We start from the raw sequence: 16,124 nt of genomic DNA, 5'->3' as shown, positions 1-16,124 counted from the left end.
AGACTGAAACTTTAGAACCTAAACCAGTATCACTATAACAGAGAACATACAGAGAGACTGCAATTATTTGTTAGGTGTTAGTCATTGCCTTGAAGACCTAAATAAAAATCTGTATTTATAAAAACATAGTTGGAATACAGTATATACAAGGCAAACGTTATCTTCAGTTAGAACTATGTTCAGTTGAACATTTGAAGCCCCATAGCATTGTAGCATTGACTTCCTTAAACCTTTCACATCTCCTTCTACATATACTCATTTAGCACCTATCAAACATGTTCTTAAAGTCATCTACATGTTTTATGGTATAGCTATTGCTGAGGTCATTGCACATGGGGTGCTGGAGTTTCCATTAAAATGGATTTTAAATAAAATTTAACTCAAAGAGTACATAGAACATTTAAAAATTAAATCTTTACTTCAAAAGTTTGGGAGGCACAAAAAGTTAAGCAACAATATTTATTTTTATGAGTTCTGAACACATATAAAGGTCTGTTTGTTCCCATAAGAACATTAAACCAATGCATATTCTCAGAACCAGTTTTTCAAGTGAACGTGAAAAACCTCAGACAACACATAAAGAAATAAGAAACAATATATTTCTGTGCTGATGCAAGGTGCTTACCTAAGTTACTATATGTAGCGCTGCAGGCACTCACATCAGAAGAATCTGACATTTCCTCCCTTTCCTCTTGTCCTTGTGGTATTTCGGGAGGGGACAGTAGAACAAGGGACGCAATACTGCCACTTTCCTGCTTTTCAACTGCAGATCTTGGAATCCGAGGGGAACCATTTTCCAGAGTTTGTTCATCAGGCACTTGACTAAAACAAAAGCAAAAGTTCCAAATGGACACCAGCAATGTAAATTCTTTAGAGGACTGCAGTCTCAGTTTTACTGAACTGACTCATGGTGCCGCAAAAAGCTGTTGTTTTGATTTTTTCAGAGTTTCTAGCTTAAAAGCTCCTGAATATTCAAAGATGTATCCATGTTCACTACCACATTAATGGTAGATAGTATTTAAAAGTATACAGTGGTACCTCGGGATGCGAACGGGATCCGTTCCGGAGCCCCATTCACATCCTGAAGTGAACACAACCCACGCCTGCGCGTGTCGCCACTTCCGCAGATGATGTCATTTTGACCGTCTGCACATGCACGCGTGGCAAAACCTGGAAGTAACACGCTCCATTACTTCTGGATTGCCGCAGAGCGCAACCCAAAAATACTTAACTTGAAGAACATTTATCCCGAGGCATGACTGTATATTGCTACCATTAACCAGTTAAAAAAAAAAAAAAAAAGGTTAGGCCCAGTATTTAACACTGGAGAGGTAAGCATTCAAAACTCCATAAAATGCATCCTATCACTCAAGGAGAAAAGATAAAACAGTTTCAGATCTCAGTCAAGAAAACTGAATACACTGGCTCATTGTCACTTAGTATATCTGTAGTATTCAGCACAATGTATTAAACTAAACTAATCATGCAAAACAATATCATTTATTCCAATCAGAGAAAGGCTGCAATCTTATTTAAAAATCTATATATACCAATGGTTCTAAATTATTGTCCAAAACAGTGCAAAACAGGACATGGAAGTATACAGGGTTTATGCTGTATCTATGTGAAGGAATGATTTCCCATATGACTGGAAGGCAAGGTTTTATCATTAGAGAGTTGTCAATGTCAACATAAAATTGCAGCCTAAAAGTGGCTGATCGAAGTACAAAATGCAGCTCACAAGCAATCAACAAATTAGGGCAACCAATGTTTACATATTACTGAAACCACCTGTACATGCTGGCATAAACCATCCACAAAAGTTAGCAAACCTAGACAGAAAAGTGTTCCCCAAAAACTTGTCATGTTACTGAGCCTTTCATTACTGATGTCTGTTTTATCAACATGTGAAAACCAGTGTAAACCACAACATATTAAGTGTAAAACAGTGCATACAGCAAAGGGTTAGTCTATGTAATTTTCCACATATTAGGACACATTCAAAAATCAAATCTGAGAAGTTGTAAATTCACTTTGGGAACAGAGGCATGGAGGAGACAGTGTTCATCAAACCTTATAACACCCCCCCTTTTACTCACCAAAAGATAGAGCTAGGTCTTTCAAAACAGCCTTCCTCTGATAGCTGTGCTATTTTGAAACAAGGGTTCCTGTTACAGGATAGTGTCTCTAAAAACATTTTATTGATTGGTGAAGTACAGAACAGGCTCCTTTCTAGCCCCCCAGATATTTTCTACATATACTTTTGAGAAACATGCTGCCAAAGTAAATCAACAACTAGTAAGGAAGGAAATTAAAAAAGAAAGAAGAGGAACTCACCCACTATATTCACTCACACAGTTCCCCATTAAAGGCAATTCTCTCAGAGCCTTCTTGAGCCTTTGAATCATGTCTCGAAACTCTGGTGAAGCATTTATTCCACTGGGGTCGGGTGAGCTACAAGTTGTGCAAAGCTGTGAGCAACCAGGACTGAACTCTGCATAGGAATGATCTCACCTAGTGCACCTTGATGTTTACCTCCAGGGGATGGTCTGGGGAATGTGCCAGAACACCTCAGGGAAACCAGCAGAAGCCAAGCCAAAGCCGGCCCTCTTAACCCTCTCCTGACCACAGCACACAGCTGACATTGTTCCAGAACGGTTTCTTTGGCCAAGTCACTTAAGAAGCTGACAAAGTCCAAAGAGCAGTTGCTATCTCCTTGGCAAAAAGAATACATATGAATCTGCTTTAAAAACATGGTCACAGAAACAGGGACACACATCAATTTTAGAACTGCAATCATGCGGCAACAGTCTTGATGGAAGGAGGAAACGTCTTCCATTCCCTGGTCAAAGTTGTGAAAAAAGGGAGGGTTCTGGGAGAGCCTCTGTGGGAAACGTACAGAATGTGAGATTTTCAGTTCACCACTCAGCTATATACACTATACCATGGGTAGGCAAACTAAGGCCCGGGGGTCGGATGCAGCCCAATTGCTTTCTAAATCCAGCCTGCGGACGGCCTGGGAATCAGCGTGTTTTTACATGAGTAGAATGTGTGCTTTTATTTAAAATGCATCTCTGGGTTATTAGTGGGGCATAGGAATTCATTTATTTATTTTTTCAAAATATAGTCCGGCCCCCCACAAGGTCTGAGGGACAGTGGACCGGCCCCCTGCTGAAAAGGTTTGCTGACCCCTGGACTATACCCTTCATATCTCAAACTAACGTACCTAGTCCAACCCCCTGGCATGCCTGTTAAGAGCATGTGTGTGTCTGAGGGAGAGAGAAATTATGGTTCAAGCCCCACATTGGGCAAAAAATGCCTGCATTGCAGGGGGTTGGACTAAATGATCCTGGTGGTCCTTTCCAACTCCAATTCTATGCATATTACCTTGAGCTCCTAAGATAAAAGTTAGCATAAAGATGCAGCAAACAAACAATAATTATTTAATTTAATACCTCTTTACTACAAATCCTGATCGAATCTGGACTGGTCCCTCTGCAAGGGCAAATACGAGCATCCCAACACCCACTGAAGTAAAGGAATATCAATCCCAAAATAGGAACACAGGAAGCTGCTTTAGCTTAGGGGGGTGGGGCTAGCCAGGTTTCTTTGCCCCAGGTAAAGCCTCCAGAGGGGTGCCAGCCTGTGTTTGTGTGTGTGTTTGTGTGTGTGTATATTTCTTAAATCCACCTAGAGATGCCAGAAATTGAACCTAAGCTCTTTGCATGCAAAGCTGGGATGTGGGAAGCAGCAGGGACTGAAGAAGGAAGGAAGAGCCTCCTCTTTCTTTCTTTCTTTCTTTCTTTCTTTCAAAACCAAAAACCCCCCACAAGTATTTATTATTTTCCAGCAACTCAGGACCAACAGTCCAGAACAACAAAGTTTAAGGGCCTCTCATTTATATTCTCTTTCAAACTATAAGAAATGTCAATCTGACATGCAAACTTCTCTCACTAGAAGTAGCAAAGACCTGCATCTAATAAACCTAAACTCAACATAAGACAATGACAATTTCTGATTCAGGCACAAAAATCAAGCGAAGAGGCTAGAGTTCCAAACCGAGGAATGAAGTTTTACAGGGGGCAGGGGGTTGGACTCGATGGCCCTTGCGGTCTCTTCCAACTCTATGATTCTATGATTCTATGATTCTAGGTGATATTAATTTTACTGAAAGCTTTAATCTCTTAGCAATTAAATGAGAGAAGTATGACAACATTTTGACTTAGAATCATAGAACTGTAGAGTTGGAAGGGACTACAAAAGTAATCTAGTCCAGCCCCCTGCAATGCAAGAATCTTTTGCCCAACACTGAGCTTGAACCTACAACCCTGAGATTAACAGTCTCATTATCTACTGACTGAGCTATCCCTTCTGGTAGCATCACATTTATCTTCCCTCACCCCCCTGCTTCTTCATCAAGTTTCTTGCAGGTGACAAATAGGTCTGTGGATAGACTCCTCCAATGAAGTCTAACCTTAAAAAATCTGATCCAGCCAAAATATACAAGAAACTGGATAAAACCTGAGAAACAGCCCAACCTCAAAGTTCCACTGCCTCCACAAATATGCAGCACGGTGCATATCCCCTTTCTTTATAAACAAACATTATATATAATGCATATCCCCTTTTATATAATCCACCATTGCAATGATGGGCAACACCTTCAATTTATTGCTAGCCAAAGTGTCTTATGGCCATTTGAAAAAATACCGAATGCTATGAATCGCTCAAAGTCCATCTTGACAAAGGCATATTCTTAGCCCAACATTGATGTAAATTTTAAAGTTACTATCGTAAACCCTAAGCCTTGGATCAAGTGGTAAGAGCAAGCGTTTTACAGTGAATAAGGTATTGGTTGTGGACTCAATACTTGGATTCAAACTTTTGTTCATCATGGGCTTATTGAACAGTCTTGGGAAAATAACTCTCTGTTAATGTAACTATATCACAGGGTTCCTGTTAGGACAAAAAGGAATAACATCATGCACCCCTCCATTATCTCTATAGAATAAAGGAGAGATACATTTATATTATAATATTGTTCTTGATGTTTGTTGGCTATTCCTCCTGAAACCACGTATGCAAGAGAAGCACTGATTGACTGAGAGGAGGGGGAGGTAGTTAGTTCTCCTTAGTGGAATAGATGACCTTTGATCTCAGACCTCAAATGCTCAGTCTTCCTAGAAACAGTAGTAAAGAAAAGGTTCTTGGTACAGAACTAAGATCATTGTGTCATCAGCAACCGACAGACTTCTCTCTTCATTTGCATGTTTGAAAGTGACAAGATAAGGCTTCAATGAAGACTTCAGAATGCGCAATGGCAAAACTTCTGCCTGCCAGAGTCCTAAATACATAAAGTAGCTGCAGGGGTGACAGCAGAAAAAAGCAGATGCCAAGGAAGAGGTGGGGCGAGGACCTTTGCTTTATTGCATTTGTTGCCAAACTTGCTACCCCAACTGAAGTGCTAGCTGGAGGGAAGGGCACTTGCTTGGCACCTTGCACATGTTTGCTACCCTTGCTCCTTCTTAGGCAGTTTTCCAGTCATCTGTGCTCTCTCCCTCCCCACATCCTACAAGATCATGAGATCTATTGAGAGTTTGGGCAGGCATCTCCATTGCCAAGTCCTGCAGGAGCAATCCGCCCAATACCAGGGAAGTGCATGTCACATCATACGGCCCCAAAGATTGTATGCGATGGGCCCAATCACTGAACCAGTGAACCAGTTATCATTTTCCTTCCTACATTCCACCTCAAACCAGCTGACAGTGGCTTGATAAACCACAACCAATGTTCTATCCTGATCCAGAGTGATTTCCCCCAAATCTGCTACAATGTACAAAGGTTTTGTGACAATTGTCACAGGTTTCTAAGCACACTAAGCAAAAGGATTTCCAGAAGGTAGAAAGTTTTAAAAGATCTTTTACAGTCTCAGTTCTGCATCACTCCAGCCACCCCTGGTCCCAAGTCAAGGACTCTCTTACTATCTGACGGCTAAATTGTAATATTTCTAGTTCTTGTGCTAATTAAGCCATATGGGTTACATAGGCACAGATTTTGCTTAAAACAGGATGGCAAATCCTAAATCACAGTCTAAAACAGAACACGAAACCATCTAAATCTGCATTTTGTTTCTATAAAATGTAAACATGATTAAAAGGGCACTTTGGGGTCTGTGTGTGGATTCTGAGTTCATGGACAAAGGGAGGATTCAAGAGAGATGCAGGGAATTTCTCTTGCAATTGCTAAGAGGAGGGTAGTTACAAAAACCCTTGAGAAGGAAATAATACATGGAAACTGTCTACTCTGCTCTTTAAAAATCCAATCGCAGCAGAAATTAGCATCTTTCCAAACCTTCAATTAACAGTTGAATAGTCTCCAACTACAGATGGTGACAGCAGTCATGAAATTAAAAGACGCCTGCTTCTGGGGAGAAAAGCAATGACAAACCTAGCAATGACAAACCTAGACAGCATCTTAAAAAGCAGACATCACCTTGCCAACAAAGGTCCGTATAGTAAAAGCTATGGTTTTCCCAGTAGTGATGTATGGAAGTGAGAGCTGGACCATAAAGAAGGCTGATCGCTGAATAATTGATGCGTTTGAATTCTGGTGCTGGAGGAGACTCTTGAGAGTCCCATGGACTGCAAGAAGATCAAACCTCTCCATTCTTAAGGAAATCAGCCCTGAGTGCTCACTGGAAGGACAGATCGTGAAGCTGAGACTCCAATACTTTGGTCACCTCATGAGAAGAGAAGACTCCCTGGAAAAGACCCTGATGTTGGGAAAGATGGAGGGCACAAGGAGAAGGGGACGACAGAGGACGAGATGGTTGGACAGTGTTCTCGAAGCTACCAGCATGAGTTTGACCAAACTGCGGAAGGCAGTGGAAGACAGAAGTGCCTGGCATGCTCTGGTCCATGGGGTCATGAAGAGTCGGACACGACTAAACAACAACAGTCTCCAACAGCTTTTGTTGACATCATGTCAGTTGGGGCGCCTTTTCACTTTGGCCCAATTGTCTGAAATCAAAGGAGATCCACAGCAAACATGGTTGTTGACTGAGGCTTTCTCAAGAATGGAGTCCCAATAAAATCCAGCACCCTGCCTCCCCTTTCCTGGCAAAGTATTCCGTGTACTTAGTACTCCGCCTAAGACCAAAGCAGGCATTTAAAGATGTCTGTGGGTTCACATCACACCCTCCAACTTCATCAGAGGTTTTAAGGGGAATGCTAGCCCCCAACTGTTCCTCCATTTCTCCAGAGAGCCCAGGGGAATGACTTTCTGTGCTCGCTACCAGAAACAGAAGCCCAATTTGATATGCTACCTAATGAATTGTCAGTTATTTCTAAAACAGTAACTTATGCACACAATCTTGCTCTAACCAACCTGTCTGAGATCCAGGTTTTATAAATGACTGAAGATTTACCTATGAAGCTGGAGGAACAATCAGAAAGGGATAGGAGGCAAAGATTTTGGTCTACGAGGCCTACCGGAGAATCAGGAAGAGGGGGACATGGTTCAATTCATTACTGACTGGCTATTCTCCCTGAATTTTAACATACCACTGTCCTCCAATGACACAGAGAGAGGACATGGGGGAGGCAGAAGCAGAACTATGCTAATTTGCTTTGAACACTATAGGCTCAAAGGCTCAATTTTCAGAGCACTACAGAATGTCAGAAACCTAAAATATGGTGAAGTTACCACTGAAATATTCCAGGATATCAGCCTGGCCACAGCTCTCCACCCTTACACATCAGCACTAAAAGAAGTGGGCAAAGTATATCGACGGGGCTTCCTTTTAAAGTTGATAGTCCAGCACAAAGGCAAAACATGGCTTGTGGGTGATAACCAGCAGCCTGACAACATGCTGAAGGAGCTCCAGTCCCAAGCAGCAGATGGCACTCACCCCCCCCCCCAGCACCTCTCCTCAGCTCAAGTCTGCAAGAGCACCGTCTCAGGCTGGACAATCAAGAAATGCAGAAAGAAGGAAGGCAACTCCAAGGACAAAGTAAGAAATTTGTTTTGTTTTATTTTCTTATGTGTGAAAAGGATCTGGACTCTGCTCTAACAAGTACAACAGTAAATGGTAAGAGCCCTTGTCCCAGGCTGGGAAGAAAAGATGTGAAGATTAGCAAGAAGCCCCTGCCTGTTCCGCTAACTGATCCTCGGTATCAAGCGAGGGATCGCCACCACTCCTATGTTCCTGATGGCATGCAGGAAAGCCACCTGAAGATTTGTGTGCATAGCTTTCAGTTTATGTTGTTTGAATTTCAAGTTAGAAGTGATGTATATGATATTCACCTCTTGTTTTGATGTATTCCTTTTTTATGTGGTAGACCAATATTGTTTGTTATTGGTTCTGCTTTGTTTACTCAGGGGTGTAATGCTATGAAAACTCAATAAAAACTGCCATGATTGCCTCAAAGCTAATCCAAGTACAGTCGTACCTTGGTTTTGGAACAGCTTAGTTCCCAAATGTTTTGGCTCCCGAATGCCGCAAACCCAGAAATGACTGTTCTGGTTTGCGAACTATTTTTGGAAGCCGAACATCTGATGGGGCTTCTGATTGGCTGCAGCTGCTTCCTGCAGCAAATCAAAGCTGTGCTTTGGTTTCCGAACGTTTTGGAAATCAAACAGACTTCCCGAATGGTTTCTGTTTGACTTCCAAGGTACAACTGTAAGACAGAATTGTGAAGGCTGCAAATGTTAAAGATTTGCAGTTTACATTTCACATAATTTTTTCCCCTTCCCCTAAAGTAGCAATGAATGAAAAAAAAAAAATCTGACAACTCAAAGTATAACAAATATAGCATACACAGGTAACAAAACTATATGGCAAGAATATAACCCCATAAATATAAGTACAGTATCATGAGGTTATTCAGTTCTGATTCTATTTGCACAGATAATAATTTCTAGAAATAAGTTACTTCAAACACTAAGGGTGCAATACTATATACATTTACTCTACTAGGTTCATCCAACTTAGGATGGAAAATGCTCAAGCATATCTCAGTGTTTGTAATAAATCAGAGGTACTGATATTTTAAGGTTAAAAATCAGTTTTAAGGTTAAAAACCAGTTTCTGTGATGTCTTATTTCAGTAAAACATGGTAATTTAAATTACCATTTCCAGCGGGTCTGTTAGTCTGTTGCAGCAAAACATAACAAGGAGTATTGTGACATTATAATGACTAACAAATTTACTATGCCACAAGCTTTTGGGGACCAGAGCCTGTTGGGAGTGTTGCGGGTATCAAGGAGTTAACACTGTGTGAAGTGGAAATGCTGACTCTGGCGGTATGAGTCAGCATCATGAGTGGTGGGGCATTGCCTAACTGATCTACAGCCAGTTAGGATAAATACAGTGGTATCTTGGTTCTTAAACTTAATCCGTTCCGGAAGTCTGTTCTAAAATCAAAGCATTCTAAAACCAAGGCACGCTTTCCCATAGAAAGTAACGCAAAATGGATTTCCAAACTTTTAAAAACACACACCCCTAAAATAGCAATTTAACATGAATTTCACTATTTAACAAGACCATTTCTGGGTTAGGGTTAATTTTAGGATTGGGCTGGTGTTAGGGTAAGGATTAGAATTAGGGTTAGGGTCAGTGTTGTTTTATGTTTTCTTGTGATTTTGATTCACTTGTGGTTGGTTTGCTTTTTTCAGTTTGTGGTGTTGCTGCTTTTTCATGAGTTGCAAGTTTGTTGGCTTTGTGGTTTTCTGGATAGTTTCAGTTTTAATTTTGAATGCCAGCTGGGGAGCACAAAGCCTCCACTTCCCAGCGGAGAGATCCCTGCCCCCACTCCTGCTTGCACGGGAGTAGGAGCTGGATGGGGCCAGCGGCGGAGGAAGCCACTCGGGTGCCTGGGGTGGCGCGCCCAGGGGTGTGGCGCACTGTGGGGCCTCTGGAGTCTACCTGCCTCCTCCCACTCAACCGCCCTACAGCTGGGAGGGGGGGGAGGCAGTGGGTGGACCATTTGGGCAGCGCGGAGCCTGTGTGCGCTCAAGCCACCATGTCTCTCCAAGGAGAGACCCCCTGCAGGCCCCGCGGTGAGTGCCGCCTGGCATTTTGTCACCCCACTCAGTGGTGACACCCAGGGTAGCCTGCACCTACCGCATCCCCTTCCTCTGCCCCTGAATGGGGCAGCTCAGCTGAGGAGCGCCTCCGCTTCCCAGCTGAGAGATCTCCGCCCCTGCTCCTGCTTGGATTGGGGCTGCTAAGCTGGCGAGGTGCAGGCTCCATCACTGGCTGCGTTCACCTCAATAGAGAAGTTTAAAGGAGCATCGTGTGGCAATGTGGAGACAGCCTGACAACTGTCTCAGCAGAAGTTTAGGGGCTCTCAGATGCAGCTGCTAGGCTACCTCCGCCTTCGCCACCCCAGCAACTATTCCGCCTGGCTGCCTTCAGGTGGTGCATGGGCTCTGATGCTGAGGTGGGGGCAGCCCAGAACCCCTCACTGGAAAGTGTGACGGAGCCTGCACCTCCCCATCTGAGCAGTCCGATCCAGCTTCTACTGGATCTCTCAGCTGGGAAATGGAGGCTTTGTGCTCCCCAGCTGAGCTACCCCATCCAGCTCCTACTCCCATGCAAGCAGGAGTGGGGGCACTCAAAACGGAAGTGTGGCACTGAAAAAGAAAGCGTAACACTCAAAACGGAACAGTTTGGATTCCGAAAAAAGTTTGCAAACCGGAACACCTACTTCCGGGTTTGCAGCATTCAATTTCCAAGTTGTTCATGAACTAAGCTGTTCGAAAACCGAGGTACCACTGCAGGTATGGCTGACTCCCCCTGCTGGCTTCTCCCGTGTATGTGATCCCTCCTGTGTATGATGATTCCTGGATGTAAGAAGATTGCTTTATGATGATGCAAGACTGCAACTTGAAGAAAGTCTACTTGAAATACAGCTTGACTCCTGAGTGCTTCATGGGGTACTTTCCATCAGTCTGAATAGTAATAATAATTTAACAATAATTTTAGGCCACTCTGGGTGGCTTCCAGTACATATAAAAACATAATAAAATGTGAGACATTAGAAACTACCAGGAACAGGGCTGCCTTCCGATGTCTTCGCAACAGAGCCCACTTCATCAGATGCAAAGCCTCTTTATACATTTGATGAAGTGAACACTAATCATGGAAGCTTATAACATAATAAATTAGTCTGCAAGGTGCCAAAACTCATGGTTCCCTCCCCTCCCCAGCAAGTTAGGCCACGGTTCTGCTCCCTTGTGTACAGACAAGAAAGAGGCTCTATATACTGATGCATATACCCCTGCCATTTAATCCTTCATCATCATCATCATCATCACCTTGCTGAGAAAATTAACTGAAACACTCCTCTCCATCCTCCTACCCATGTTGGGCCACTACTGCTAGCTCTCTTATGAGCACCGTGTGTGCTGGGGTGCTTCTCATAAATAGCTCCACATGCTGCACTGCACCTGATGTGAGGCTGGCATGAAAGGGGAGGGTTCGGGTTCAGTTCCATGTGGAGTCTCTCTGCACTTTATTCTCCATACACAAATGAAGTTTGTGTATATTTTGGAAATATATAGCAAGGTGCATAAATTGTCAAGTGAAACCTTTATCTATTTTTACCTGAGAATTTCCTTTGGAATATTAGGTGGTGAAGAATGGCTCTTTTCTTCCAATACCTCTGAAGACTTCTCCCTCTCGTCTCTTTCGGATACCACAACTTCAACTGCTGGCTCTACTTCAGTCTTGTTTCGATCAGATTTTGCCTCCATCTTTGCTTGTTCACATTTAAACATAAACACAATTGAGGGTTTCTCACTTGAATCTGATTTTGACTCACTGAACCAATTATGCCGTTGAACAGGAGGAGGTGGAAGCATATGAATGACAGTTCCATCAAGACCCACCAGTTTCCCCTTTTCTCTTTCTCTCTCTTCCTCATCATCAGTTTTTCTGCGACGAAAGAAGCTCTTAAATGATATCCAACGCTTGGGCTTTGCATCAACAGCTCGCCTACCTTCGGAATGCAATACTGATTCAGCCTCTGTTGATCTTATGGGGCTCGTGGGTTTGGTCCAATTGCTGAAATGTCTTTGCAACACTTTGCTGGCATGATATGGTGAAGACGTGGAACGAGGAGGAGGAAATGGGGGAGTCTGTTCAGTTTTGGGATTTGTGGTATTCTGGGAGGCAGCCACTGGCTTTGAGGAATAGGCAACTAGTGACTTGGACAGGGTTTCCTTAGGCACCATTTCTGTGGAATTTCCTGCCTCACTCTCAGGACTCGACTGTGTGGTAAAGAGAGATTTGGGCCGCACTGGGACACTTTCACCTGTGTCTGCATCAGGAGGCAGAGAATACAATTCTTCCGCACTGCAAGACTTGGGTCCAGTCTGAGATACTTCTGGGGGAGACTGTGGAGGCTGGATAGAAGCCACAATTTGTGATAGTACTGTACAGGCATTTTCCCTACTTCCACTACATATCTCCTGTGTCTCTTCTGTTTTGGCCACAGGATCATGAAGAGTTCTTGGTATTTTTGTTGGGGAGCTGTGATCAGAGCTTTTGGATGAAGTCAGACCTTTGCCAAGACAGCTGTTGAACTCCTGAACCTTCTGAGCCACAGAGCCCAGTCTTCTCTCAGAGCTATTAGTTAACCCTTTAGCCTGGGAGAGTTCAGTAGATTTGCTAGTTATGTTTTTCAGAGCGGCATTTTCTGTTTCTATTTCTTCATATGTGTGGCTGATGACACTTGTGGTTTTATCTTTTACAGAGAGCTCTCCACTAGTCCCTAGAAAACTTTTATAGATTGCTAAATTGTCATATGCATTGGGATTGATTACAATAGGAACTTTGATTGCATTCTTACAACTTCTAGCATACGTTGGCTCATCATGAATAATGATTGGGAAGGGTGGCATGCCAGCATTATTGTAACTATTGAATTTTATTTCAGACAGGTTAGGAGATTTAACAGGGATTGTTTTTGTAGAAATATTGGTTGATGTAGGTGAAGCAGGAGCAGATTTGTGAATGTTCTTCCTTAAAGGTACAGAAGGTCCTGGTGTGTTGGGAATTAGTTCCACTTTAGGAATCTTTTGCCGTGGGCTTGTACTGGAAGTCCAAACTTCCTGGTATCTGACTGCACTAGATTTTTTAAGATTGGTGTTCACTTGCCCAGATGATACAGAATGAGGCGCAACCTTTGTACTTAGAGTATCGTGTGAATTTGGATTAGATAGGGTACTTTTTGAATCACAGCTTCTCGTTCGATTCTCTATACATTCATGGGTCATGGCTGCTGATACATCCACAATAGTGTATGGCTTGCATATGGGTTGTTCCATGTTTACTACCCTATAAGGCTTTGCTTGTTCTTCAACGGGGAGTAAACTTGCAGCTGATGCTTGACTTGGCATACAGCATTCCTGCTTATCACTTTGAACAGCAATCTTGCCATCCTTTTCTTCCAACCTAAGGGCAAGCACAGCCTTATGAGTCTCCAAAGTTTTGGTAGCAATTTGAGGGTTTTTAGTTACAACTGTCAATTGCTGATCATCACAAAAGCTTTTATATTCTTCCTCAATTAATTTGATATCTTTAGGAGTGCTAGGAGATAATCCACCATTGCAGAGCTTTTGAGAAGAACTGCTTGCTGTCCCAGAGCGAGACTCTTCAGTCAAAGAAGAGTCAGGAGACATGGAATCAGATGACACCATGCTTTGCATGCTTGCTTGCCCATAAAGAATCACAGTGTCATCTCCATAACCATTCAAAATTTCATCATAGCTATCATCATAGTCCACAGCACAAATCCTCTGGAGAGACTTGTTCCTTAAAGGCACTGTGTTCCATTTTTTGTCAACACAAAATCGGACAGGTGATAGCGTATTAGCCCTAAAGTTAGCAAAGCGTGGCTGTCCCCTCATGCGAATTTCCATTGCCAGCAGCTCTTCATCACTTTCATCCCAGCTCTCATGGTCTTCATGCATATTGCCAAAAAGCAGATCATCCTCACTCTCATCCTCACTGGAGAATTCTGGGTAACAGAAACGACCACCTTCATTACTTATTACATCAGTGCTTCCACTCAGAACAACATGCTTATTTTGCGAATCCTTCATGGCACCCAACATGCAACTTGGAGGGACCTTTCTTTCTAATGACTTTTTATAACAATTGTTTATTCTTCCCAAGAATGCTTCCCTTGAATTAATTTCATTTCCTGTTAGAGAAGACGATGTGTCCAAGCCTGCAATTTCCTTCAACATTTCTGTCAGTCCATTATTGTTGCTTGGAGCTTTACCTACACCATCACTATTCCCATAAGGCCTATGAACATGACCATAACCTTCAATTTCTTCTTCATTATTATTATTGTTATGTGGTTTTTTTTCCAAGACAGTCCTATTTTGGTTCCAGCCTGCAATTGGCTTGTTCTCGCAAAGATCCTGTGGGCTGACCTCACCACATATACCCTGTCCATCTACTGTCATCATGGTGGGTTTCACAGCTATAGTGGGTTTTTTTGCCACAGGAGGTCGAAAATTTCCTGTATTTTTAGTACGTTGGTTGTTGCTGTGACTTGCATTGATTTTCAGATTTGTAGAGACGGGAGGTTTTTCAGAAGCTGGAGGCAGTTGGTGCAAGTTTTTTGGCTTGAAACAGTTTTTACATTCACCAGGTTTCCAGACATGTTCAGTGAATGCATTGCAAGCAGACATTTTCCCAGGGCTAAGCACCTGACTCTCAGAAGTTGTTCAATGCATGGTAAGATCCTTTATTTGTTATCTTGCTTGTTCATCTTGTCTGTGTAATCAAATCCTGGTCATCCTAAAAAAGAAGAAAAAATGGTCAAATGATCAATGAGAAGTTAGTTCCTACTCAAGAGGTTATGTCTCCCAACCTGTAGAAGAAGGAACTTCAGAAGTTCTATTTACCCTTCCATCTTTCACTCAAACTTACTTCAGAGGGTTATTGTGAGATGAAACAGGTATACAGAGAACCCAGAGAAAGGGCAGGATAAAAAAATGTGTTTTAATATAGGAACAAACCAACACTTTATCAGCCTTCCCTAACCTGACATGACCATGGAATACATAATCCCAGCAAGAAGTACGATTTGATAAACTAACACTAGTTAGTTAGTTAGCCTATAGTGCAGATGATACTTTAAAGTAGTCACTACTTTAAAGTAGTTACTGGTAGTTACTGTACCACTTTAAACAGTTATGGCTTTCCACAAAGAATCCTGGGAGCTGTGGTTTGTTAACGCTTCTGAGAGTTGTTAGGAAACATCTATTCCCCTCTAGGAGCTATAATTTTCAGAGTTGCTTAAGTCAGTCCCTCCTTCCTAGAACTCTGAGATTTGTAGCTAAGTGACATTGTGTGTGTTGTGTGCTTGCTTCAAATGCAACCACATGGAGGCTGTTCCATGTGTCAACTATCTGTATGAGGGACACCCATGTAGTACCAGTGATTTTCAACCAAATCATTGTCTCCTCTCATTTTGCTTCTGATCACATGATTAAAAATGCTGAAACCACATAAGCTGTTTATACAAATATATATTGGATGGAGCAGCCTACAAGCAAGTTGTCTTTTAAGCAGCTGCTCACAAAGCAAGCTGCCTTAGAGAATAGTCAATCTGAAAATTAACTGCAATTTGTTTTTGTAATGACTAACCTCAAAGGAAAAAACCAAACATCAACTTATTTACGTCTAGAATTGTGTGGAAAAATAGAAATCTGTTTGACTGATTTGAATGAATATCACTTGAGCAGAGAAACTTTATTTATTTAGTGAAAAAACTATTCTGATGTTGATTTAGTGGCTGTCTCCTTGTGTGTGGATGTTATGGAATGCACACAAATTTACTGTAAATTGACAACTACATTACTAAATTGGATTTCACAAAATACAATACTGTTCAGAATATAATGGCGGTTGGCCTTTATTCGCACTGTGGTATGCAGCAAGTACAGGTAATGAAATCAGGTACTTATCTGTCACTCTGCATAAATACTAGATTGCTTTATAGTAAGTGATACTGTTAATTTTTATACTTCATAGGTAACCACTCCTACCAAACACCAGATGGAGCTGCAGTATAACACAAGATGAATGTGGTGGTTCCCTC

General features: G+C 42.2%; 2 protein-coding genes across 5 annotated transcripts in view; one reads left to right on the top strand and one right to left on the bottom strand.

Moving 5' to 3' along the window:
* Positions 1 to 16,124, top strand: part of RCN2 (reticulocalbin 2) — a 1,080,843-nt gene that overhangs the window by 137,797 nt on the left and 926,922 nt on the right. The gene's annotated exons all lie outside the window — the stretch shown is intronic.
* PEAK1 (pseudopodium enriched atypical kinase 1) overlaps positions 1 to 16,124 on the bottom strand; it is a 72,201-nt gene that overhangs the window by 18,409 nt on the left and 37,668 nt on the right. For 3 of the 4 annotated variants that reach the window (XM_083757277.1, XM_083757279.1, XM_083757278.1), the window contains exons 2-3: positions 11,609 to 14,818; positions 626 to 822 (exon numbers count right to left, since the gene is read on the bottom strand). In XM_083757277.1, coding sequence (XP_083613403.1) covers positions 626 to 822; positions 11,609 to 14,709 — 3,298 coding nt within the window. In that variant the 5' untranslated portion in view covers positions 14,710 to 14,818. Of the gene's footprint in view, positions 1 to 625; positions 823 to 2,337; positions 2,667 to 11,608; positions 14,819 to 16,124 lie in introns of those variants that run through there. The other variant, XM_083757280.1, reaches the window with a different exon arrangement.

This window comes from Podarcis gaigeae, assembly GCF_964106915.1.
Source record: "Podarcis gaigeae genome assembly, chromosome: 9".
NCBI classification, from domain to species: domain Eukaryota; kingdom Metazoa; phylum Chordata; class Lepidosauria; order Squamata; family Lacertidae; genus Podarcis; species Podarcis gaigeae.
The sequence above is the reverse complement of the archived record's forward strand: the minus strand, read 5'-3'. Positions and strand labels throughout refer to the sequence as shown.